At 39.2% G+C, this 26,356-nt stretch overlaps 2 protein-coding genes across 7 annotated transcripts; one reads left to right on the top strand and one right to left on the bottom strand.

Annotated features, from left to right (window-relative positions):
• The first annotated feature begins 12,505 nt into the window (after window positions 1-12,505).
• LOC103722291 (cyclin-D4-1-like) lies at window positions 12,506-15,268 on the top strand. Its single transcript, XM_008812792.4, has 6 exons — window positions 12,506-13,127; window positions 13,571-13,657; window positions 13,809-13,907; window positions 13,989-14,190; window positions 14,291-14,412; window positions 14,556-15,268. The coding sequence occupies exons 1-6, from the start codon at window positions 12,825-12,827 to the stop codon at window positions 14,787-14,789; spliced, it is 1,047 nt and encodes a 348-aa protein (XP_008811014.1). The 5' UTR covers window positions 12,506-12,824; the 3' UTR covers window positions 14,790-15,268.
• A 7,558-nt stretch (window positions 15,269-22,826) lies between these two features.
• Window positions 22,827-25,838, bottom strand: LOC103722290 (root phototropism protein 3). 6 transcript variants are annotated; one of them, XM_039134206.1, is made up of 5 exons: window positions 25,634-25,838; window positions 25,256-25,437; window positions 25,060-25,129; window positions 23,710-24,978; window positions 22,827-23,556 (listed from the first exon to the last, which is right to left on the bottom strand). In XM_039134206.1, the coding sequence occupies exons 1-5, from the start codon at window positions 25,688-25,690 to the stop codon at window positions 22,990-22,992; spliced, it is 2,145 nt and encodes a 714-aa protein (XP_038990134.1). In that variant the 5' UTR covers window positions 25,691-25,838; the 3' UTR covers window positions 22,827-22,989. The 6 variants fall into 6 exon arrangements, with proteins under 6 accessions (XP_038990134.1, XP_026666267.2, XP_008811012.2 ...); XM_026810466.2 differs by having other exon boundaries at window positions 25,060-25,132; XM_008812790.4 differs by having other exon boundaries at window positions 25,256-25,481; window positions 25,634-25,837.
• Window positions 25,839-26,356: the final 518 nt, after the last annotated feature.

Consider the following 26,356-nt stretch of genomic DNA (forward strand, 5'->3'; position numbering starts at 1 on the left):
TGCAATATTTGAGATAACCACCATGATTAACAGTTATGATGGTATTAAAATGCATTATAGTCCACATCAGTCTGCCATGTTTTGCAACCATTGTTGTATTCTTAAATGGTTGATCTGAGGTTGACAGTCAGCCATAAACATCTGCTCAGTTTGATCAGGGGGCCTTGTCTAAGAACATGCGCCTGTACACAGGATTTGATTAAGAATAACATCTGGATGTTGTTGAAAACAACACAGGTGAAGTATCCCAATCAATAAATTCGATTGGGAAGGCATCTCGAAGAAGGTCTCTAGTATTTTTTGAGTATGCGTTTTTCCAATCTGCTTGTACCTGGTAAATGGTATAATAAGGTATAATATCAGCTGGACGTATAAGCAGGTTTAACATGTTTAACTTTACTGCTGGTTTGAAAAGAACAGTGGTGATGATGAACTTCATACAGTGGTCTGTATATGGATTCCAAAGGGCAACAGGAGAGTCCGACCAGATTACACATGCCAAGGGCGTGGATTCAAGAGGATCCATCTAACAGGTAATCAGAGGAGAGACTAGATGCAGTAAAATACTTATTATCTGACCAATGCCACAAATGCAAAAATAAAGTGATCCATAGTTTGAGACCTGGTCGTGTACCAAACTGACCACATCATAATGACAGCAGGGGCATGACTACCGTATTAATGAAGTGCACGTTTTTGAGGTACAGTGTTGGACCTTCCAGCTAATCTAATATCAACCCTCAGTAAACAGGACAGAGTGACTGACAGGCTTAAAAAAATAAGGGCTGATGCTCTAGTAATAGATCTTCAACTACAGCAGCAGAAATGGACTTTCTTTGCTGGCCTTAAAGCTTTGCTTGACATTAATGAAGTCTTTAAGTAGGAACGAGATTATAACATGAGGATCCTTTTGACAACATGTAATCAGCCTGGTTTACCATGGTATTATTAATTTGGGAGTCTATTTCTTTTCGAAGCTTCATAAGAATGTGTGCACAGATATTACGGGGTTGATGAGCTTTATGGATCCTGCTCCTATAATTACTGCTGTTGTGAATTAGATCAAGGAACACGTGAGGAAGGCGTGAGAGGAAGATTTGGATACAAGGTCAGTAACTTGTTTAGCTTCAATGCTAGTTCTTGAACTGTTACGCATTTGGGTTTAAGCTTTAACGAGCTTGCGTTGACCTTGTTTTAATGGAGGTCTAAGATTAATTTTGTTAATGAACTGGTAAAGCTTTAATGCTGCTTTTGTCATAGGACAGTTACACAATTAGTTTAAGCTTTAAAAAAGCTTTAGTTTGGCCTTGTTTTAATGGAGGTCTAAGATTAGAATTTTATTAATGAACCATGGTCTATAACCTTAGTAGCATATATCTATATCGTTCTTGGATGGATATACAAAACCTGTATTGACGGTATTAATAAAGTGTTGGCAAAATAGTGGAGTGTACATGAAATTAGTTATAGATAGGGTCGCTATAAAATTAAGCGAGGAAGTTGGTAGTGCCATGGATCTAAATTGAGGTTTCTGACCTCCAATTCCCACTTGTTGTGACTCTTCGGAGACATCCGATAAAAAAAAAAATCCCACCTATTGCATATGAATTGGAAAGGAACTGTTTTTCTTCCACTAAATGGTACAGAGAGTTTACTTGAAAGACAGGCATACGAGGGTTAACTTAGTGCAACTGGGTTGTATTTGTTCATATATATTACAACCAAGTCAATGTAGTTGTAGCCTAGTCTATCTGTTATATCCGGATATAAAACCTAAATCCATCTCTCCATCTAGGTTAAGTATGGGTCTGGCTAAACTAGACTTGATATAAGTGAAGAGATGCGACAAGAAGAACTTTGTCAAAAGTAGTGTAAAATTTCATATGTGATCCATAAGACTGAAGTAGAACATATGTAGGGGAGGTCATATTCACTACTGATCGAAGCGGATGAACATTAACATACTTCAAAGGTGCCAATAACTCCTAGCTGAGTTGTTTTGGCATTTGCCTCCTTAAGTGCCGGTTGTGCTCTTCAGTTCACTGTTGAGGTGGCTCGAGGGGAATTTGTGAATGAATACCTTTAAGATGCAGGTGGCACAGTGGATGCAGTTTGTGATGTGGATAGCATTGATTTAACTTAGATATGTCACATCTAACTCTTCTTCGTTGCAAGCTCTTAGATTCTTCTGTACGACGATTTTCTAAGAATCTACAAAAAATAGTTATTTTCAAGAATCACTCTGGATCTTCTCTAAAATGTACACAGACCAAGCTACGGGAGTGAAACTTTAGAACAACTGACATTTATTTAGCCTATAAAATTATGAAAAGAAGATCTTTCTATACGTGATTTCTTTTTGCTTCTTTGTTCTTGTTGACCCTAGAAACAGTATATATATATATATATATATATATATATATATATATATATATATATATATATATATATATATATATATATATATATATATAGGGAATAGTGGAATTTGAGGCCAAGACCTTGCAACCGGTTGATTTACAGCTTGTTAGCCATTGAATGCCAATTTCAAATTCGGCACAGGAGGTTTGAAAATTAAATTTATCTCCATGAACATTGCCAGAATTGCGTTTTTTGGCATTGATCATGCTAGTTAGTAGCTGTTTTGGTCCAGTATATCTTCTCCATGAAGTTCACAACTAGATCTACCATGTCAGCCATAAGGCACAATTTTGAGAGCACAGCCGAGCTCAGAATTAGTACTATATAGTAGGGCATAATTCAACTGCCTTGTATTTTTGGGCACGATATATAGCTCCATGGATGTTAATGAAGCTAGCCTACACCAATTGCTTGTTCTTTTCTAGTTTAGTTGTACAAAGTGGTAACTGCACTGTTAAAACTTAATCCTTTGTAATTCAATATGATTTGGTTCCTTGTCCTGTTTAAACTCGTTTAGGTAATGAGTTAGCTACAAGTCCAAATTGTAGAACAAGTTAATATAGATTCAGGTTAAACCAAGCTTATCCTAGAATCGAACCGAACTCGAACTCCTACGACCTCATGTAGCAGCCACCCGTGCACCCACTTGCAATCACTAACTACCAATGCAATGAGTACATTCCAAGAGCTCACACCTTGTAATGCATTACTTGATCTGCATGACTGGAGGATAAGTTTCTACAGAGCTTGAAGTTTGAGCAGTAAGCAATGAGATAGGGCGGGTAGCTTTAAATTCAAATGAGCTTTTTAAAGCCAGAGGTGGCACACTGCATGCACCCACAGAGCCCTGAGAAAACATAGGAAAAGATGAAAGCAACCCCTCCCAAAGTCCTTGGTAAATACGACCACTAAACTATTCCCCACCCTCTTGCGAGCACACAAAAAGCTCATGAGCGCCGTGGAGGGCTCTGCACGGCACGGGGGTCCTATTCTTTATTCAGATTGCCAGTGTGTCCATTTTGACCAGCCAATGATCAAACTCTAGTTTTGGACACCATCTCATGCAAAATTCCAGCCAAATCAGTGTAAGCTGTGATGCTTTCTGCACTCCCTTGGCTACAAATCCTGGGCATGATCGATCTCAACAACTCCAATCATCACTGATGAACGTGTGCAGAATATCGTGATTTGTTATCATGACAGTGTGGTGACCATGGTGATACCTGAGGCAAATTACTATGAAACTTGAGGTTGAGAAAGAGAAACCCAAAGGAAATTAAGGGGGCTTATGGTACTAGGTTTTAGGGTTTCGGCACCGATTAGTGTATGAGTTACTTGGTGCATCCAGGAGGACTGGATTAAGTTGGCACATTGTTGAGGTGAGCTTGAGTAATGATATGTCTCCACTTGAATTTAATGCACAAGCTACGACAATATGTTAGCTTAAATATCATTGGGGTTGTTAAAATACAGCAAACCTAACCTCAATTTCATTGTATATTTAAACGGAGCGTTGCTAGTCTAATGCAGAAATATCGCATAAAAAGTCGAGGTCTACTTTAAATTTACCTTGAAAGAATGATTTCAGTCAGTTGATGCCTCTTGCTTTAGCAGAAGAGATTTTGGATTTGATGCTGGAAGATGATGATTTTGTTGTTAGTTTCATGATATTTTAAAAAGTTTAGCAAAAAATAAAGGATTCTTATTTTTTTTTTGATAATTTTGAGGGGGTCAACCTGTTTAGTTGGCCTGAGCGTTAGATACCATGATATTTATTTGATTAATTCTGCCCTCGCCCCAAATTCGATTGGACTTTCTCCCATTCTTTTTCTTATACAAACATTTGTATATACATATATGATATATGTCATAGTAAAAGCATACGCTTAACTATTCCATGACCTTGGATGGTTTGACACTTGCTTCTGAAATTTTAGTAGGTGATGGAAGTAAGTATTTTGGGGCAACAACTAGTAGCAATTGCGGTTAGGACGGGACATGTCAAGACCCTATAAACCCATAACTTGGGTTGGCTTGAGAACTCCAGGTTGGGCAAGAGATGCAATTATTATACTTTCAGAAGATTCCATAGAGACTTGTAAACACTAACGTTCAACAGTTGTGAGCTCAAATATCTAAAAAAGAATGATGAAAGGTCTTAAGATTTGTTTGGGTCTGAATTGGAGCTTCATTTCAGGTCTTGTTCGGACTGGGCTCAGGCCGACCCAATAATATATTCGACCCCGACCGAAAAAATCAATGGGCTCTATATTTAAAGCTCAAACTCGGCCTGAAATCTTTCAGGCTTAGACCTAGCTCCAGCCCCACCAGAAGTCAGCTCGGCCGAGCTCATTTTCAGCCCTATGCTGCAGTGAAGGAGCCCTTGGAAACTCTTTAAAAAGATGGATTAGGCCATGGAGAAAGGGTTGCTCGGCGAGGATCGTGGAGACACAAAAGCTACGGCAGATGTTCTGGAGACTTATTGATGGAGGACAATGGCATCGAGGGGTGTTGCACATGTGTGTGGGGTGCCTGAAAACAGAAAAACACCAAGGACTGCCCACTGTTTATGACTATATGGTGACTGGTGATCACTACTAGGATTTAAGATTTGCAGAGTAGTAACATAATACTTCTTTTAAGCCATCCCTTAACCTTATCTCAACATATTTAAGAGGCTAGTAGCCATAATTTATAAGGACCATTTCTTAACCTTATCTCTGCATGTGTACCCCTTTAGGTGAGTGAGTGAGTGAGAGAGAGAGGAGGGGGGAGGTTGACTTCAAAATTAATCAAGCCTGGGATGGCATACAATTTGAAGACAATACCTAAAAGAATATTACATATATTTGAAATTGAAGGCTATAATATGTCTTAAAAGTCTTCTTTAGAAAAACGTCTAGAAAAGGAAATATTTGTTGGCTCTGGAGAACATTCATGCTAAGGCTTGCTTATTTATCACTAGCTACTATATGGGGGAAAGAAGAGTAATGCTTTATGCACCAAGAATAGAAGTTACCAGAGTCTAAATTACTGAAATAGTAGTTGCCAAGTGAGCCAAAATAAGGGAATTTGTCATAAACAACTTAAAAAGAAGAGCTAGATTCTGCCATAATAGTGCAACTGCAATGCCAATTGGACATGTGTTGGTATTTATAATTGTGTATTCACTTAAATTTACATGTAGAAGTCCTTGCGATAGAATTTTGAATAACTAAAAATTCAAAATCGCAAGGATATAAAGCTTAGAAGAAAATTCAAGCACCAAATACAACAATGACAACACAAAGGCACACATGCAAGAGGTAACATGAAGGTGGAGACTATTTGATGATCATGTATACTTTGAAGTTTTCTTCATGGATTATCCATGAATATCTTCAGAATCCTTGCTGCATTATTCATTTAGAGCTTCATGCTTGCTCAGTGTCGATGAAGCTATTGTTTAGATCCATTGCACAAAATTTTTGCTCGAATGATGCACAACAGACTGAAACCAGTGTTTGAAGGAAAATGTGATTAGAGTATTGCAAACCAACTACCCCCCGCACACATACAAACTCAGCATTCCATCTATAGTGAGCCAAAAATCCTAGTAACACCTCAAATATGATTAGCACAAAGCTGACAAAAGAGGCTGCCAACTACTTTGGGCTAAACAATTTTCTATTATCTTTCGTAATAAACTATTTATGACCCATTCTTGAGTCCTTGACTGTTATTTAAGATCCTTACCGTGCAAAAGGAAAGTGGTCCATGTTGTGTTTATGGATTCTAATGCATTTTTAAGTTGTATTGATCCATACGGTAAAGTATTGATCCCCATGGTAAAGTTGGACCACAATGTATATGTGCTACTGAGGTACTTCCCTTTGCCATGTGACATGTTCTACGTATTTGTTTGCAATTGTTTGTCATTATTGATCATGTCTTTTCTGTAATTCTGAATTTTAATTTTCATTATAATTACAAATAATAGAGATGCGAATAAGCCAACTTCAGTCAAGTTTTGGATTGTCTAGGATCAGATCTATACATCAAGAGTGTGTTAAAACTTAGCCTAAGTTTTTAAATTGTAATTACACTAAAAAAGTATTGCTTTGCATTCCAAGCTCGCTACTTTTTCTTTTTCATGAAAAGCAGATATGAGATTACAAATCAAGTTTTCCTCTAAAATTTCGAATAAAGGCTTGGTAGCACAACCCTAAAATGTGCGTAGATCAAGCTCGGTGATTAAGTGGAGCTCAAGCTTTTTATGATTGGCTTAGTTCATGTTCCGCCTTGCATATATATAGTCATGCGCATCACGCAGATGCACATGCATGCATGCATGCATACACACACACACACACAAACAAAAGGATTTAGAGATAGAGAGAGAGATTAACATGATTTATTATGAAGATAGATGCCCAAGCACATATATGGTGGTCTCCTACTAGCTGTAATAAAAGGGAGCGATTGGTTGAGTGACAGTACCGAGAGCTCGAATCTCAAAGTGAGGCAAAAATTGGTCCCCTTAGACCGGAAGAAAAGATAGTCTTTAGGCTAAATGTGTCCACACTCGTGCTCGCCAACTCTAATACCAAAAGCCAGGACAGCAGAGAGAGAAGATATGTGGATTGCTCGTGGAAATCTGTGGATATGTGCTCATGACAAGGATAAAGCTAGCCTTCCCTCTCTGACCCAATGGGAATGTGGGTCATATAAAGAGAGGAGACCAAAGGCTAATATGTTAACAAAAGGAACATTTCAAAGGGAATCAGGGAGAAAGAGCTTGAAAGTAGATGCTTGCAAGCATCCTAGCAGAGACCCGGGTCCCTTCCATGTTATTTCTCTCAAAAAATTGGACAAAAGTAGGGAATATCTGCCGGAATAGAGTACAAATATGAAGAATATATTGAGTGCAAGGTTCTTATCGAAAAAAGCCTAGTTCTTTAGTTCTTCAATTGTTTACATCGGTGGTGATATCGGACATGTTGATATCAAGGTAAATCATGATTCATAAAAAATATCCTAACTTGATGGTTGCAATTACATGGATAGCCAATTTGGCTTGGTTTGCGATCTCATCGATAACTCTGATGGTGCATAATATTCAGTGTGTTTTTTAGACTGGATTTAGGAATCCCATAGTCGATGTTATACTCTCACTTCTGGACTAAGCAAGCACGTAATGGATTAAAAGCATAGCCAGAGGCTGTGGGTGGTCCATGCTCAGGCTGCTATAAACTATAGTTGTGGTTTGAGTAATGGAATAGGGGGACAAATATGGTTTATCTTGCTGCATCTGAAGCCTAGTTAATTGATTAGTTGGCAAACTTAAAAACATTTAGGTTACCTAGGTGCATCAGAGGATGCATTGGGTTATGTGGATCCTTAGTAGGATAAGGTTCAATGATATTAATTAGATTAGAGCACCACCCTAGATCATAATATACCCAAACCAGTAGACTTTGTGAAAAAAGCCTCATTGCGTGACAATTAAGCTCATTCACATCCTATATATGGTAGGCCTTATAATAACTAATATATTCATGGTGAAACATGCTAATTATATTAAAGAATAGCATATGATAAATTCTCTTGTTACTTCAAACATATATAATAATATTTTTCCAGATTCTAGATCTAGGCAAGTATATAACAAAGTTCGATGCATTGAAGCAATTAGTGCAACTTGGTCACATGGAGAGCTAGATATGTTAGACAATTATGGTTCAAGAAATATATAACTTACTTGAAACATAGCTTAGACCAGTTAATCAAGTAAAATTGTTAGATTATCGTCTGATATCTAGTTGGATTGCACACTTGGCAAGTCTAGATACGTGGGCATAAAGTAATTAGAAGAAAATGGGGTCAGATACAAAGATTGAACCAGGGAAAGAGTTTAGTGCTCACAAAGAGAGTTGATTTAAAACATTATTGTATGGTTGTTTACTTTGAGTTTGGGTTAAAAGAAGATTGCACAAAATTAAGCACAATTATTTCAAAGTGTTTGGTTTTCGACTACTCATGGCCTGAGGATGTATATAGATGCAGAAGTCCCCTTTTTTTGGGTAAAAATGAGTCCCTTATTGACCATGTAGTCCTATTATAACAACTTCAGGGAGGTGAGGGACAGAAGAAATGTGAGGAACTCAACTGACCTGCTCAAACTTCATATGTTGAATTACCAGCAAAAAAAAAAAATGCTTGTGTTGCAACTAAAGAGGGAGATGTTAGACTTTAATGTAATATTATGGTTAGAAAAACCAATTTAATCTACACTCCTTTTCTTTTAGTAATTTTTTGATAACGAGGACAAGAGGAAGTCCAACTGAAATCAGGGTGAGAGTAGGTTTAAATGCAGATCACTGAATATCCAAAACATTTAGTGACTTTTCCAACTCAACCAGTCCGAAACCCCGAGGAAAGACAAGTTACCAACAATAGATTTTAGAAGGTTTCCAACAGAGATGCATGGTATGGACTGGATCTATCACTAATAGGATACAGAAGTGATGGTTTAATACATCACCTTATCAAACTACTTTCCATTTGAAATAAGTACTAAGCAGTTCTAACGAGCGAAGATTAACTACTAACATAAGAGGGTGGGGGAGGACAAAAGTGCTCCATAGAAAATTTCACTGAAGACACTGCATTTGTATATCAAGTATAACTGAAGATACAAATGGAGAGATGAAATAAAAAGAATACCTAAATTACTAACCTTAAATCCTCCATTTATGATTGAAACACTTCAATATTCCCCTTTGATGTCCTTAAAGAAGGACACATGCCTACGATCTGTGAACCATATATAAATTGTTCTATAATCATCTATGGTAGAGATTTTCACAAGATTAGTAAGTAGGCTTGTGAGATTTGCAAATTTTTTGATTCTTCCTTTTCAACCAATGTGGCACACTTTTGGTTCTCACTGCATAAGAGCTTGTATAATTTTCTCTTAGAAGTGATGCGGCAAAGTGGCCAAGGGGATTGGGCATGGCACCAAAATTAGTAATTATGAGTGTGTCTTACTAAGTCCCATATGATAATTTTAAGATTTGATCAGATGCTACACCCTTTTCTACTATTAAAAATAAGAGCACAAATTGGAGAACTTTTTATATGTTTGTATGTCTCAATGTAAAAAAAGAACAAAAAAATCATAGAAGTGTTCCTCTTGAGCAAACTTAGACATAATACCTGCAACTTTGGTATAAATATGTTATTCAGTCATAACTACTTGCCAGCCACTTAAATTTTGTTCCACTTTTCATCATGATACACCAAAAGTTTCACTTCTAACATTGACATATATTGAATTGTGGCTTATCTCAATGGTCATACTCATTTGCTTAACAACTAGACATTCTAAGTTCATTTTTTGAGTGTATCTCCAAAAATTTGGACTAGAATGGTTATAGTAGGGTAACTTTCCCTCCCTTTCTCCTTTTTGTTTTTCAAATATTGATGCATGTTTCAATATACATTTTCTATCAGGTCTTCCACATAATTTTTGCTATATAAATAAAAAAATTGAGTAGCCCAAACATGTATTTTCTGTGCAAGCATGAAGAATGTTGCATTAAATAGAATGGCTATAAAGTTGAACACTACATGAATATGATAAAGATGGAGAGCACTTATACATAGCACATGATATGAGTGTAACGTGGCTAATGATTATTGTGATCAAGAGTATGCATTTGGACAACTAGGATATAAATGATTAAAATGCATTAGTTGATTAGTAGAATATACCATTTATGGTGTGATGATTCTTCATAGCAATGCCTTTAAAGCTAGGTTAATAAAATTTTTCTAGTTAAACCTAGTTTCCTTAGTTTCCTTTTTCCTTTTGCCACTCCATTAGTTTCCTTTTTTTCCTTTTGCATTTAATATAAGAATGAGTTTAGGTATTAATCGATTTTGAGAAAATAGACATCAGATTGCCGATGCACTAATAGTTTTTATATTGTTAATTTGAACATCATTTTATCCGGAGTTTCTTTGTAAGCATGATGAGAAAGTTTAACTCAAAAAACTGATATTTATATTTTTATAAATATTTTTAAATATTTTTATAAGTTTTAAAGGAATGAACTTTAGATGCAAGTCCTTCTTAAAACATAGAATTAAACTAGAAATTACGTCAACCTACCATAAGGCATGCTACAACCATTGGAAAATTCTAAAAATTTAAACAAACTATTTGGAAATATATAGTGGGAAATTGCTCTCCATGCATAAAAAAGAAGAAGAAAAGAAAGAGTGGGTTTACACTTCCCTCATAGGACTGCAAATGGGACGAGTTGACCCGTAACCCGACCAGCATAAGACCCAACTCGACTCGAATTTAGGACCTGCGGGGCCGGATCGGAACCTAAATTTGGACCTATTCTATTTTTCGGGTTAGGTCAGGTCCACTCAATTTTGACCCAGATCCAGACCCGACCCGATCCTTTTTTTAGATTAATATTTTACTATTATATAGTGGAACTTTGAATATAAAAATACATAGATCCGAACTCGATCCGATCCGATCCGAATGACCAGTCGGATCAAAATTTGTAGGCATGGATCCGATCCGACCCGATCCAATCCCAACTGGGTCGGATCCGGATCCAAAATTATAATTGGAACAAAAAACTGGATCGGATCGAGGTCGCTCAGGATTTGACCCATTTGCAGCCTTATACTCTAGTGGCCAACAGCTTGAGAAAAGGCCAAAATTAATGTCATTAGTAGAAGTTCTGAGTGAAACGGTAATACCTGGCATCCGTTCGGAGAAAAGAGCGCACGCGTCCCCATAAAAGGAAGAAAATAATAAAATCCCGATTCCTATTGGTCAGCCTACCTTTAGCTTGTATTTACGAAAATGCCCTCCGCTTTTATTGAAAGGTCCTCTCAAAAGTGACGGCCCTTTCTCAACCCTTCCTCCCTTCTGGTCCCTGGAGAATTCTGTTTGACCGCCGGGGAGTGAGCCACTTGCCCTTCCAAACCCCTAAAATGACCATAATGCCCTACTATTTATGTATCATACATTCATATTCACTAAATTCAATATCAAGATTGACAATCAGAAAATCTATCCATTATGCTTTTCTAGGCAACCATACACTTAATAATTCGTTTAGATATATAATAAAACAGGGTGTAACATAGTTTTAGACATAAGAAAGAGGATATATGTTAGAAGAATTGAAAAAACATATTCTAAAAAAAATTCAAACATATGGTATAATATAGTCAAAGGGTCATAAATAAAATTAAAAGGATTTCCAACCTAATATTTAACCATTGTAAAAAAGAAATAAATCTCACATTCTATCTTAATATTATAAATATTATATTTCAATAATAGAAATAAGAGATGCATTTATCGAGACGTTTTAGAAAATCTTTTATAAAGAAAGAATCTGATTTAATGATATTTAAAGAATACCGTAACAAAATTTTGGAGACATTGCTCAGCTGTTAGAAGCACAATGATTGTTTTAATTTGTAGTCTTGATTTGCTAGTACATTAAATGCATATATCTTATTTTCTAATATATAATTTTTCACTTTTTATTTACAATATCTTTTAGTCCTAATTTTTAGATGAAATTTACCTTTTATCTTAACACCAGACACACGAAATCGCTATAATTATTAATTATTTGCTAAACATCTTTGAATGAGTTCTAAAAAGGACAGGGTTTTTTTCTTGTTCATCTGCCTTCCCTATTAATAATAACAAGGGTAGAAGGTAATGCTTATGATGATCATTTTGGAAATGGCTATTCTGCAAATACATCACAAAGATATGGCCAGAGGCAATAACCCATCACCTCAACTTCTGTTATTTTAATCCCTGAATCCCTCTGCTAAATCTATGTGTACAAAGTCATGGTACAAACCACATCATCATCACTCATCAGTCTCAAATCACCCCCCAAAATCAACCCATCAATTATCATATCATCATTCTATAATCAGCATCATCTCTGCAAAACCCCTAACAACCCTACCCCACATCTTTCCTCTCTCTCTCTCTCAGAGGGCTTAAAAAAAAAGAACATTTTTTTTTATCTTTCCCCTTCCTATTGTCCCTATTCCCTGCGTGCCATTTTCTCTCCCCTTTTCCCCCATATACTCTCTCCCCTCTCCACCCCACTCCAACAGTAACCCTCTTTCCTATACAACAGTGCATTCCTCCTCCTCCTCTCCTCCTGTGTCCCTCCCCTGCCCACCATTAACAAGGAAGAGCCTCCCCCCAAAACCCCAAAAAATCCCTCATTTGCTCCATATCAAAGAGCCCCATTTCAAGGAGGAGGAGGAAAAAGAAGGCACAAGCCCCTCTTTTCTATCACCAGAACCATCTTCTATCCTTTCGATCAATCTATAATCCATCTCGCTTGGTTGAGATGAGTCCGAGCTATGAGTGCATGTCCTCTATCCTCCTCTGCGCCGAGGACACCAGCAGCATCCTGGGCTTTGATGACGAGGAGGAGGATATCCAGGGGAAGAGGCCAGGCTGGGTGACTCGAAAAAGGAGCGATTTTTATGGGGATTCCTTGATGGTTTTTCCCCTCCAGTCGGATAAGTGCTTGGCGCGGGTGGTGGAGAGAGAACCCGAGCATCTACCGAGGGGGGACTACGCCGAGAGGCTGCGCTCCGGGGCCCTGGACCTGTCCATCAGAAGAGAATCCATCGATTGGATTTGGAAGGTGAGATTTTTAGTCCTTTTTTTTCCTGTGTTTTTTTCCGATATTGTTCCTCAAATTTCTTTCTTTTTTGCCACTATTTTATTGGTTTTTTGATGTTTTTTAACGAGATCCAGTTCCAGTATGATCATTTTGATGTAAATAGATCTAAAATTACCGAGATTATGGATCAACGTAGTTGCATTTGATGTTGTTGTTCTAATTTTTCTGTTGGTGTTTTTATTTCTGCTCCGATCATTCTACGGATTGCGTTTTTGGGGGTTTCACTGTTCCTGTTGTTTGATTAGCGCACATGGATATGGAGGTGTGGTTTGATGTGGTGTTTGTTAATGTATATGGAAATAGGCTTGTTTTCCTTTCTCCATTTGCTTGTTTTATGTTTCTTTTCTTGCATTTTGATCTCCATTCCCTCTTTTGATTGATGGCATTTATGATTTATTGGACAGGTTCATGCTCATTACAATTTTGGACCTTTGAGTGCCTATTTATCTGTGAATTACTTGGATCGGTTCCTCTCCACCTACGAGCTTCCTGTAAGAGCCCTCATAAAGGCCTCCAATCTAATGTTTCTTAGAAACATTACATTAATTCATTCAAGTAGATATAATCCTTGGAATGGCATAAGTGAAACGAATTAATTCACTTGATTCCATTTCCTCATCATTCTGTTAATTCTATTTGTAGCAAGGCAAGACTTGGATGATGCAATTATTGTCGGTGGCATGCTTGTCGTTAGCGGCCAAGATGGAGGAAACTGAAGTTCCTCTATTGCTGGATTTGCAGGTGAAGTAGGCATCATTAATTGAATTTTCCAATTTGTTCGCCGTTTAAATTACTTAGATTTCCCTAATTTGTATTATATAGGTTGGCAAGTCAAAATATGTATTCGAGGCTAGGACTATTCAGAGAATGGAGCTTCTGGTTCTGAGCACCCTCAAATGGAGAATGCAAGCTGTGACTCCTTTCTCCTTTATAGATTACTTCCTTCACAAGTTCAATGATGGTAACTCTCCTACCAAGTTATCGATATCCCGATCCATGGAACTTATTTTGGACACAGTTGGAGGTATGTTTCTTGTTCAAAGCTGCAAAATCTTATCTCGGATAGTTAAAGGAGGAATGTGTAGACTGTACTTTATTGCTGAAAGTGCATAATTGAAATGCAGGGACTGATTTCTTAGCATTCAGACCTTCAGAAATTGCTGCAGCTGTTGCGCTGTCAGCGCTGGGAGAAACCCAAACTGTGGATGTAGAGAAGGGTGTGTCTTGCTGCAACCTCATAGCAAAGGTATATAGTTCTAGTTATTTCCATTTGTGGCTACCGTTTGCTTACCAAGCATTCTATTTTTCATGTGAATGAGCAGTGTCATGTCTCATTTCACAGACCTTTTCACTATTTGAAGGTTTTGATCTGTTTTGTGGTTGCTGCAGGAGAGAGTGTTGAGATGCTATGAAGTGATTCAGGAGAATATACTGATGAGAAATAGGCCCCTTAAAAATGCTACCCTAATGGTTTCTTCAGTGCCGCGGAGCCCAATCGCGGTGTTAGACGCTGCATGCCTGAGCTATAAGAGTGATGATATAACTGTTGGGTCACATGCTACATGCCATCATACTTTGCCAGCTAGCAAGAGGAGGAAAATAAGCACATCTTCAATCCCATGAAGATGGGGGGTTTTCTGGTTACTGCTCACCTGTTTGGGAGGTTTTGGTACTATCAAACAAGCTAGACTGGTTTGGTTAGTGGGAGTTTTGTGTGGTCAGAAAGTTACCAGCAAAAAAAAGAAGAATGAAACTTGACAAAAAAGAGGAAAACAAAACAAAGATGAGATGTTGTGGGTAAGCAGTACTCATCCCTCTAATATGAATGAAGCATCCACCAGCAGTTGAATTATCAAAAATGTAGAGCCAGAAAGGAGAACAGAGAAAAGTGGATGCAATGAGAGGAAATGGAGAGAAATGTATGCTTGGGAGAAGATAGAGGCTGCCAAAGATAAACTGAGAAGTGTTTTTGTTGTTTGTTTTTCTTTTACCATTAGGAAAAAGGTCCCTGTGGGGATGAAAAGTGACCACTGAAACAGAAAATATGCAGGAAAAAGGAGGAAGTGGGTTTTTTAAGAAAGGTATTTATGATTAACATTATTTATGTGCTTACTTTTTTCTTTTCTTTTTTTTTTGATATTTTTGGTGTCTGCCATCCTATTGTTTGACTGCTTGTCTGCTTAGACTTTAAAGTTTGCTTCCCTTATGATATAGAAGGAGTGCTCCTAGTCAGTAGAAATCTTGGGAAGACAACATATAGAACCCTTGAGGGGGAGAGAATCTCCATGTTTATAAGGTGGGTGGGGGGATCTTCTCCTTGGAAGTTTCAGTCTCCAATTTAAGTTTCAGCTAGTGTTTAAAAAAGGAAGCGAAGAATTATTCCTTACTGGATTGGTTTTCTTTGGGCTTCCATTTGTTTAGCATTGTTTGTCATATCTAAGCAGCAATATTAAGTATATCCCAAGATCTAATCAATTGCAGGCAATGCCAAATTGTATATATAATATTCTGGGTCGGTTGGGGAGTTTGTAGTGTTTGTACATGTGTATTCTTTATTAATTCAAGCCAAGCTTGTTCTAAACAATAGCAAGAAAAAGTACCCACTGAGATCAGCTTCACATAAAAGGTTACACATATGTGCACATACATGCAACTTATGGGGGCACTATGACACCTTTTTGTTATCTCTTCAGTCAATTGTGCCTTGCACATTACTTTTGTCACATCTTGGTTGAATAGATAATGATGGCATGCAAAGGATGGGCAACTAAAAGAAATGTGCCTCTCCTGTTAAAAGAAAAATATTGAGCCTCATCCTTTTGACAAAGGCTTCATTTAATAAATACAGACTGGTCTATTGTCACAGTCCCTTATTATGTTTCTCCTTTTAAGGAGGGGAGCAGTGTTTGTATAGCATGTCCCAAAGAGGATTTTATTAGGACTGAGCCAAAAGGGAAATGACTTGAATGATCTTTTGAATGTTATGATTATTAATGCCCTTATTTGTCATGGTCCAGACATCTTGTGCCCATTGTTTTTAGATCTATTCCCCAATGATGCCAACAGTGAACCTGCACTTAAGAAGATAGAAAGTGATTTTGTTTAAGGCACATTAATCCTCTGTGGTAAATTGTTCTATGGGGTTTGGTTACCATGGGATTTACTATGTGTAAACTGGGATGCAGTGGGAAGAACTTTGAGATCATCGTGATACGAGATTGCTGTGCGCTTGGACTTTGCACTTCATCATCCAACTTTATTCAAAGTTGAGGAAAAAATGAAACAAAATGCAGCTCTATGAAGGATAAGAGAGACTAAGCTCGAAGTTGTATTGAGGCCTTGAGCCAGTTTAATAGAATGATCCCCTCAACTTTGCCCATGTTGATATACACTCCATGCTCTTTAAAATCTTTCAATTAGATCCATCAACTTAACTTTCATTGCATTTTGACTTTCTATCCATATCTTTAGCTTTAGTAAAAGATTCACGCAACCAGCACAAGACTTTTACATGAGTTTTAAAATATGGACAAATTTCTTAAATACCCAAGTGAAGAGGGAGAATGGGAATTGAGAAGCTCCTATCTGACTCGCCCGTCATTGAAATTATTGGTTAGATCAGGTCATCAGTTCAGCGGTGGATCAATTCACCTAGAAAGCAATACACACATACACGGATGAAGAAGGATGAGGGAAACATATTGGTTTCTTGTTAGATTAGTTCAACAATTCAGCGGTAGATCTAATCCAATCCATTTTCCACCCTTCTCGACCTTCACCTCCTTGGGACCCATATTGTTATCCACCTTGCTGCTTTTGCTTCGTAGGCTGCCTCGTCAACTATCACATCACCCTCCTTCTCCACCACCACCACCTCTGCCCCATCATCTCATTCAAAAGCGACGTCCTAAACCCATTTCTGGTATCAAAATGTTCGTTTTTATGTTTTCGTTCTCTTTACTCCAACTATCATTTTGTTTCTTTTCACCTCTTTTCCCTAATTATTAGTTAGGGTTTAGACTCTACATCACCGTTAGATCGGCTCACGGTCGTCTTCTACTTTTCTTGAGATTTTCTTTTTTTTTAATTTTTTTATTTTTTTCCTCTGGCTTTTTTTTTATTTTATTTTTCATCTTCATGCCACAAGGGATGACAAAAAGGGATCAATTATTTATTTCCTGTTTTTCTCTATATTTTTGTTGGTGCCTACCTTTTTTAGGTTATTCTCTTTATTTTCCCTCTCCCAAATCCTATTACAAATACAAAGAAGCATCTACAAATAAAAAAAAAAAAACCTGATACATAGGTAAAAAGGCTGAAGAAAAACTAAAGACGGAGGAAGGGCAAAAGGATTTTTTCTCCCTCCTCCTCCCAAACTTTGTTTTAGTTTTTTTTTTGTGAATAAATTTTGTTCTAATTCGGATGTCTTTTCCCTGCATCCCTGCTCTTTTCTCCCATTCCCTCCCTCTCCGTATCATTCTTTCAGGAGTTTTTATTAGACTTCATCATGCAGGCGTATTCAACTTCCTCAATTGGAAATGAGGTTGACGAATTTAAACTAGATTCCGAAGATACTAATGGTCGGCATGGAGACATATTGCTTTCCTTGGATGCAATTCTGCCTGATGAGCTCCGGGAAAAAGCTCTCTCCTTCTTGTCCATCGCGAGCATAATTTGGTGATCGTTTGTGTGCAAAGATGGTATGATACCGTGCACTCGGGAAAGCTTTCATGGACCATCATGGTGCTCGATAACAATGAATCGGGAGCCTACGAGATGGAGAGAGAAAGAGAGAGAACGCCATCGGCCTCCGCGCCCTCGTCGCTGCGAGCATGGCCCATCCTAAGATGAAGCAGATGGAGCTCGCCGGGCATGCCATGGAGATGTGGGGGATGGAGGTGAGGGAGAGATCATGGAGGAAGGTGGTGGTGGCATTTTTGTCATTCGAAAATTAGCCGGGAAGATGGATGGAAGCCACCAAGGTGGTAGCACAGATGAAACGGGACGTTGGCTTCCACCGAGGTGGCCCAGTTCGAAACGTGCAGACATCGATTAAATTCGGAGACCAAATGCCCCACGCCTGGATGCTGCCAGTAGGAGCGCTACTGGTTCGCTGGTACCGAGATGGTGCTAGAGTGACGTACTCACACACGGATGATGAGCCCAGTGGAGCTCACTAATTGCATGCTGAGATTTCACAATAATTATTAAATCTTAAAGTGAACTGCAAGATTCAAAAGTCTGCACTGGAAGTGGTGCTTCCTATGTCCTTGAAAGGAATTAGCGAGATACGACTTGATTGGAATGTTCATTTTGACAAAAACAAGAACCTTAGAAAGATAGTAATGTAGAGAGGCACCAAAGTCTATTTGCCAACCTACAGATGTAATTAATGCTCTCTAAATCCTAGTGCTAGGGGTTCATTACTAAGATTGAAATAATTAATTTAGCAGTTTAAATGTAGCTACTTGTATGATGGTTTTCATAATGTCTAGAAGAATAGGCAGAATCATCTTACCGCGTTACTATGATAAGATTATTGAGCAAAGGAAGGAAGTCATGGGACCCCATTGAAGTGGACAAGATGAGAGCCATGTATACACACCCATGTAGCCGTACGTGCAAATCAAGTTCTACAATTGCTATCATGATTTATGGATCAAGCCACATTGAGTGTGAAAGAATTAGAAAGAAGTTTACCTTCTTTTTTATTCTAATAATAGTAAAAAGAAAAATTACATAGATATGAAATCTTTTCAAGGGTGAAATTTTCATATTCCCCGTCAGAAACCTTCTCATCGTTCATCTCCCAGATCTGTGCAAGCCTGCAACTCATCCTCCATATCCGAAGGTCACCAAAGATCTATACGAGTCATCACTAATTATCCGACTTTAATTCAAGATTATATCATAACCTATCTTAACCAATATGTTCAAGTGAAATCCGATTCAGATTCCACAAATCAATATAAGAAGACCTTGTACATACCATTGTTATCATGCTAGGAATAGATCTTCTAACTGATTGAATATGTTAGTAGTCCACCAGCTGCACTGTTAAGTATCAAGTATAAATCTTTTAAGAATGCATTAACTAAGAATCGAATCCAGAATCTTTGATGATTAAGCAAAAGGTGTGACTACTAGGACAAGCCCCAGTCCATAATGTACTTTTAACTCCTCGTGAACAAACTCACGTTCCTTTTTGCCACAAAACTACAACCTACCTTGCTTTGTCCAATGTCTCCCACCAGAAGTTTGGACATTATAAATCTACCACTCGTCTTTAAGAATCAGGTACAAATTCTTACTGTCTCTAATTGCTTCAGCACATATTCTGGCAGTAAACTTGGTATGGAAGGCTGCATGAGTGGAGAGAGAGAGAGGTTGCATGCCTACTAAATGGTCCATCAGATCTCATCTCATTTCAATGGAACAGTACTGCTCTTTAACCTCGGTCATCACCTTTTGAGCCACACCTGTACGACCACCTTATGGTCCTCATCTAGCTGCACTTGTGAAGAGATGTTTGCTCCATAGAAAACTACGACACCCTCATCTTAGGACCACTCGATCAGAAATTATGGGCATCACCACGCCAAGGACCACCTCCCGAAGACAATGCTAGTTGGTGTTCTGAGCATCACGTACAATTTTGGCGGTCTGATATCGTCTCGTTGCATCGAAGAGACACCAAGAAGGTAGCTGTTAAAGAACTGGTTCCCGTGAAACCTGGCACTAAGAACAAGAGACGAGCGAGGGGAGGCTAACCCAGCATCAATTCGCTGTGGTAAGAAAGACAAATCCAGTTATTTTTGTCCAAAGTTTCTGATGCGCAGGGACCAGTCTTTAACTAAGAACCAGGTATGTAATAAGGAGCATGTACACATCAAACTGTGGCTAGAAACGTATGCATTAACTTAACTTGCTGCGAAGCTAACTGATCACTGAAGCCAAGAAACAATTAATTGAAAACATTAATATCTGATGCAGAGATCTAACATCTGTAGTCTGGGCTGAGGATCATCCAGAAGCTGGTCAGAAGCAGCATCTAAATCGCAGCCTTGTGATCATGTCAACGATTGCCTGGCTCGAGTGGACCAGCTTAAATTCCCGTGACAAGATAGGGAGACCAATATGTTTGAATCGCAGGGACCACAAACAGTCAAGTGATAATACCCATCAAAAAGAATCAGGGACAAAGTGGTGGGAGAAGTGCAATATTGACTGCGGAGGCATGTGATATTTACATTAGGTTCCTTATTGAACAAAAGAAGTATACTGTATTTAATTTATATGCATTAGAAATATGTATACGATTATTAGCTATATATTAGGTTATAATATGATATCCTTTGTTGTGTTAGTATAAAAAGGTAACTCAACTGGACACTCCGTTGGCCTCATGGCGAAGCAACTGTCGTGGATAAGCATCCATATCTTTATACTGATCCACAAACTGAAACTTTTCATACTGCAAGTTCACAAATCACAACTCTCCTCCATAATGCCACCTGCACTATGATGGCGATCAGGAGCACCCGGCCAGTTCACTTGAATCAGACAACATGACTCTTCTTTGAGAGCAGGTGCAAAATCAACTTAATTACCTAAGAATGGTTGGTTATTAGTTAACTACATACATACATACATACATATATGTGTGTGTATATATATATATATATATATATATATATATGATTAGTTACATACAGTGCATATTGCTACTTTTTTAATGGTAACCTTAATTTTAAATCACCAAGCTTGTATTAGTGTTGAGATATGCATGCATGCATGCATTCAATGATAGGAACTTGGGATCAGTTGAGTTACTCAACTCTAAGTCAAAAAGGTTGGAATGAAAAGGTTAATGATGAAAGTTCCTCTCTCTCTCTCTCTCTATATATATATATATATATATATGCGTGTCTAGCTCTGGGACACACGCACGCGCCATGTACGTGCACACACGCATGGGAGGCCCAGCCAATATTGGGGCGAGGGACGAACATGTATATGTCATCCAACACTACACAAGAATTCACTGAACAAAGAAATAACATTACCGTTTCATCGAGCCTTAGAAAATCAACAATTCATTTAAATAGGATCTCTGGTACGTACTGCTTTAAATATTGCTGGATGTGGTGTCTTTACGTATTAACAAAAATGAGACCTTCAATTTATCTTTCTAAGCATACATTAGGAAAAAAAGATTTCAGATCTTATAGAATTTCCAGTTCCTTTCAGATCATATAGACTTTTCAGTTTTATCTTCTTCCTCCTCATGCATTACTTGTAATTAGATTGCCAGGTCTATACTTTCTTTATCCCATCCAGAAAAGATGAATAATGTACCAACATATGCTACATCAACTAGGATTTCACGGCCAACTAGGTTTCCCAAAGACCAAGGTGAAGAGATTAAAGGATGTTAACTGCATAGTTTTTCTTCGGCTTAAGCAGTCTGCAACGCCATAGGAGGAAACGGAATTGCATTACAAGGTTGGGCCAAGAGCCCAAAAAACCATCCTTTTTTTTTTAACGGGGTTCTTCAGACAACACGTATCCGAATACACCCAAGAAAATCAAAATACACAATCTCACGTAGTGCCAATGGCAGCTCTCTCTCTCTCTCTCCTGCCCATAGGGCATATTCTGAGTGGTGGGCCGCGTATGCAACCACCCAGTCAGCCGCCCCGTTGGCCTCTCTGAATATATGCTTGGCCTCAAAGGCCATGCCATCTTTCACCATCATCCTGATGTCCCGGAAAAAAACAAAAAAAAAAAAAAAACATCCCTTCGCCAGGGCTCCAACCACCACTGTATAACCCTATTGCAGAACCTCCAAAAGCACCAAGATTTCATTTTTGTTATTATTATTTTTCCATTAAGATTTCAACTTCAGCAGCTATAAAATTGCCGGCAAAGAATATTTCACAAATGACTTGCATCTGGAGCAGTTGTTTTTGCATGCTTGACAAGTAGGGTGGCAATTGGCCGATTATAATGGGAAAGAATTTTTTTTATTCTTCTTCTTCTTCTTTTTTTTCTTTTTTTTTTTGAGATGAAAGCAAAACATTCAAATAAACACATGTACAACAAAGTAATGATAGGTTGCCAAGAGTTTTGACACATCCATTAGAGTAATGTCTAACTGGCTTTAACAATTCTATGATCAGGCTTCCAGATGACGTCCATGACCACCAGTCGGGTTGGTGCGTCATTGGTTGAAGCCCAAAACAGCTCAGGCTGGGCTTTAGCTAGGGAACTAGACAAGTTGAGGTTGGGCTCATGTGGGTTCCCTCAAATTCAATGAGCCCTAGATGGGCTTAGTTAGGTGTCTACCCAGTATGGGCTTACCCTATGGGTCCCCAGTGGGTTGGCCTACGTGGTAGTCCTGGTGGAGGCGGTGTGGTGGGATCTCTTAATGTACCAGGCCCTTTTTGGGCATGGTACATTATTGCTTTATTGGATCAATTTGCAACTCCATGATACTTGATCAATATGTGATTTCTCTCAGTTTTTCTTCAGAACCGAAAGAACTAATAAATGCAGGGAGACACATTCAACATTCTTGCACTACGGAGAAGAAGAGAGAGAGAGAGAGAGAGTAGCAGCTAAGAAGAAGAAAAACCAAGCAATCAACAACGCATGCAATGATACATCAACCAAACTCAAATGGCAAGCTTTATTGACAGGCCTACTTCTTAAAGTGCAGCTATTTCTTCTTACAAGCACCTTATCGCTCTTCCAGCACAAATAAAGAACGGAGGGAAGAAAAAGGATACTCTAATCTGTTCTCTTTCATCGCTACGTTTCTTCAAGAGATTGAATTCCTCCACCTCCTCGGGCCCTTCCTTGTCGTCTCTGCCACCCCCGTTTCTGGAATCTGAGCTCCTTTGTCATGAGCTACAGCGCTTGTGATCTTGGTTAGCTTGCTTAGCTTCTTCCACCCAGCGCTCCAAGCTGATAACGACTGCTTGCTGGACTTGGTTGATGCCATCTTCTCAAACTGCCTCTGCAAGTTATCCATATCACTTTGGAGCTCGAGGTACTTAGCCTTCATGCTCTCCATCTCAAACTTCAGTGTGTTGATGTCCTTCTTTGCTGTTGCCCATCCTTCTTGGAAGGATTGAGGGGTCCCCTCGAGGAGCTGCCTTCTGGTGCACATCATGGGCTGGAGGTGGGACTCCCCTGCTTCCTTCAGTGATGCGTTTGCGATTGCATTGCTTATTTTCAGTTGCTCAGAGAACAGGACTTGGACTACAACCCGAAGTGGAAGGCGTTCGTTCTGTGCAGCATGCGTACAGGCATCAATTGAAAGCTTCTGGCAATCCATCACTCGGCAGAGCCGCTTCCGTTCATGCTCGGTGAGCGTTGGATGTGCCTGATAGAATGTTTTTCAGGCATGCAAAAGATTAATTGGCTTATGTTTGCATTATGTCTAAGAACAAGCCTCAAGTGTAAGGCCAAATGGATTGAGTTCATGTTCACGTCTTGAGCATATAAAACATTGGAATCTTTTGAGGCATGTGTTTACCTTGAGATAAGAATCCACCGCTCTGTACAATCCATCGTCACAAGTCCTTGCTGAGTCCGGCAAGGCCTCTGCCAAGACTTGAAATTTGGTGAGTGACAGATTCCGGTCCCTCGAAACCTCAGTAAGATAACTATCCAATAGCTTTGCAACTCTTAGCTTTGCAATGGGGACACTCGGCCTCGAGTTCGCATCATATCCACATTTCTCAGGATATGGCTCCCTTCCGGGGCTCGAAGCCTCTGTTTGCTCTTGGACCAAGAAATGCTCGAGGAGCCTATGAACCAGATCAACATCATACGATGTCTCACCCCTGTTGTAGGAAGGTATCAAAAGGTCTTGCAGAGTGGCCTGCTCGAGCTGCATTCCAACTCTTTTCTCTAATTCTGTGCCCAGCGCCGGTGCCACCTTCAGGATGTTCGCCAACCTCAGCATTCGAAGGAGAAAACAGCATGAAACAGAGTCCTTTTGAGGTGGAATTATGCTTATGAGGCTCTCGATAACCATTCGTTGCTCTCGAATCTGCGAGCTCGATAAGTCCTCCTTGTTAGCCGACCCTGCGACGGTCAAGTGCAGTCCTCCCTGGTTCCATGCGTCGTCGCTCCCTCGAGCCCCTTCTTTTGCTAGTCCTGGGAGCCATTTAGAAGCATAGTGCATGATTGCAGCGCCGATCAAATCGAACCTCATACCCTTCACCTTGATGGCAGTAACAACTCGCACGAAGTGATCGATTCTGAGTATCGACACATCTTCGAACCACCAGTCCGGCGGGACTGGCTGGTTCTTGCCGGGGCTTGAGTCTTTGGAGTCACCACTGTTCCATTTGGGACTGCAAGTCCTGGTTGGCCTCCCGGTATACGCCCACCGAATGCCCCTCGGGTTTGCGCAGGCCTTCCAAGCGATGGACTCGCTGCACCGACGCACAATCTGGATGTTCTCTGCCCATGGAGAGAGGCTCTCGCAGCTCTTCAGCACGACGATTGAGTCCCGCCATGAGGACAGGACTACATAGCTGAGGAAGGCTTCTGTTTTGAAAATCAAGTTTCCCTCTTCCAAATCCTCTGTCATCTCCAAATACTCCGCAGCACTTCGCAGGCCGGAGATGTTGGAGGCAGTCAGGTCGACTGCAAAGCCATAGCAGAACTTCGCCGCTAGTTCAAATGACTCCGGGCCACCAGGGATATCATTCAATTCTACCTCAATCAGTTCCGAGTCCCGCGATGATTCGCATATAATTCGGTTCATCCTTCCACTCCTTGAGAGTAGAGGATACTTGAAATTGGAAATCCATCAATAAAGACATACTTAAGGGAACAGAAACTGCAAGGACTATTAAATACTAATAGTACCAACCTTGTGCAGATGGAAGCTGGCACCTCTCACTTTAACTAGCAAATCACTAGGAATATCGCTGGAAGCATACCTACTAATTAACATTCAAAATGGAAACTTTGTGATTAATCTTGCAGTAATTAAGCGGTATAAGATCCCGAATTAAAGAAATTCAGATGATCTATCATTTATAATTCGGAGTAAAAAAGAGAGGTACCGAGACTCATTCCTGCACTCGAAGCCATCGGACTCGACTCCATCATGCCTGTCAGGATCAAGGCAGCCGATGCCATGCTCTCTTCCACCACCTCGGGCCTCGCCTTCAGATTCCCACATGCTGGGAATGATGAAAGGGTCGAAGCTTATAGCAAGATTATGTGTTTGCAATGCCTCGAAGAACTTCAGAAGGCGCAGGAGAAGATTGCAGAGATGACGCAGCTAAACTGAGTTAGCAAACTAGTAAGTCATACTCGAAGATCAAAGATGAAACTTGTGGAAATCTAGTTGTCCCCAGTGTCTGAACAAGAAGAGGCAGACAAAGGAGAAGAGAAAGAAAGAAAGAAAGAAAGGAGATCCAATTCTGTGAGGACAAAACCTGGGGAAGAAGTGATTCACCAAGTGCTAGAATTGTGGGTGGATGGGCTCGGTACATACATGAGTAGAAGAAAATAGAAGAAAGGAAACATATATCTGGATGTTGGTGAAGGAGTAGTATGTGATCAAGAAAAATTCACATGGGGTGTTTGGAGTTTCTGGACTTGTCCAGTTTCCCATGTATCTCCCATTATCCTACAGGCTGTTGGGTTATGGGCTCTTAACCATTTTTCTTTCTACTTAAGTGGTGTCGATGTCCTCAGCTTCCTTATCTCTTCTTTTCTGCATGTGTGGAAAGCAATAGTTTTCTGTAGCCAATACTGTTTGTTTCTTCCAGCATAGTTTATTTTCTATATGATGGAACTGTCCCACCAATAACACTCAATGGCTTTTTTATAATTTTCAGATAACAAGGATATCCTTGTGGAAATTATTAGAGCAACCTTATCCTCTTTCTTTATCTCAAGTATTTCAATTACTTGGCAACTCAGTCATCACCAATTAAGTTTTCTTAATCATAAGTCACCTGTTAAGAGGTTCATAAGAGAGAATCTTCCTTGCCATTCTGAGCAATTAGGAAGCAAAGTATAATGTAGGCTAGGCAACATGCTTGAACAAGATTCTATGTAATGACTCAAAGATCAATGAACCTCTTAACGGGCGACTTATGATTAAGAAAAAAAAGGAAGAAAAAATAGTGAATTGTAATTATGCTTAAAATGAA

This window comes from Phoenix dactylifera, chromosome 15, assembly GCF_009389715.1.
Source record: "Phoenix dactylifera cultivar Barhee BC4 chromosome 15, palm_55x_up_171113_PBpolish2nd_filt_p, whole genome shotgun sequence".
Taxonomy (NCBI): domain Eukaryota; kingdom Viridiplantae; phylum Streptophyta; class Magnoliopsida; order Arecales; family Arecaceae; genus Phoenix; species Phoenix dactylifera.

Excerpts from the sequence above, each read along its gene's own strand:
- LOC103722291 (XM_008812792.4), top strand. The coding sequence starts at position 12,825 with ATGAGTCCGAGCTATGAGTGCATGTCCTCTATCCTCCTCTGCGCCGAG. Across the intron at positions 13,128-13,570 it reads CCATCGATTGGATTTGGAAG|GTTCATGCTCATTACAATTT; the intron begins GTGAGATTTTTA and ends TTTATTGGACAG. Across the intron at positions 14,191-14,290 it reads TATTTTGGACACAGTTGGAG|GGACTGATTTCTTAGCATTC; the intron begins GTATGTTTCTTG and ends ATTGAAATGCAG.
- LOC103722290 (XM_026810466.2), bottom strand. The coding sequence starts at position 25,690 with ATGTACCGAGCCCATCCACCCACAATTCTAGCACTTGGTGAATCACTT. Across the intron at positions 25,438-25,633 it reads GTGAATCACTTCTTCCCCAG|TTCTTCGAGGCATTGCAAAC; the intron begins GTTTTGTCCTCA and ends CGCCTTCTGAAG. Across the intron at positions 25,133-25,255 it reads GAGTGCAGGAATGAGTCTCG|TAGGTATGCTTCCAGCGATA; the intron begins GTACCTCTCTTT and ends AATGTTAATTAG.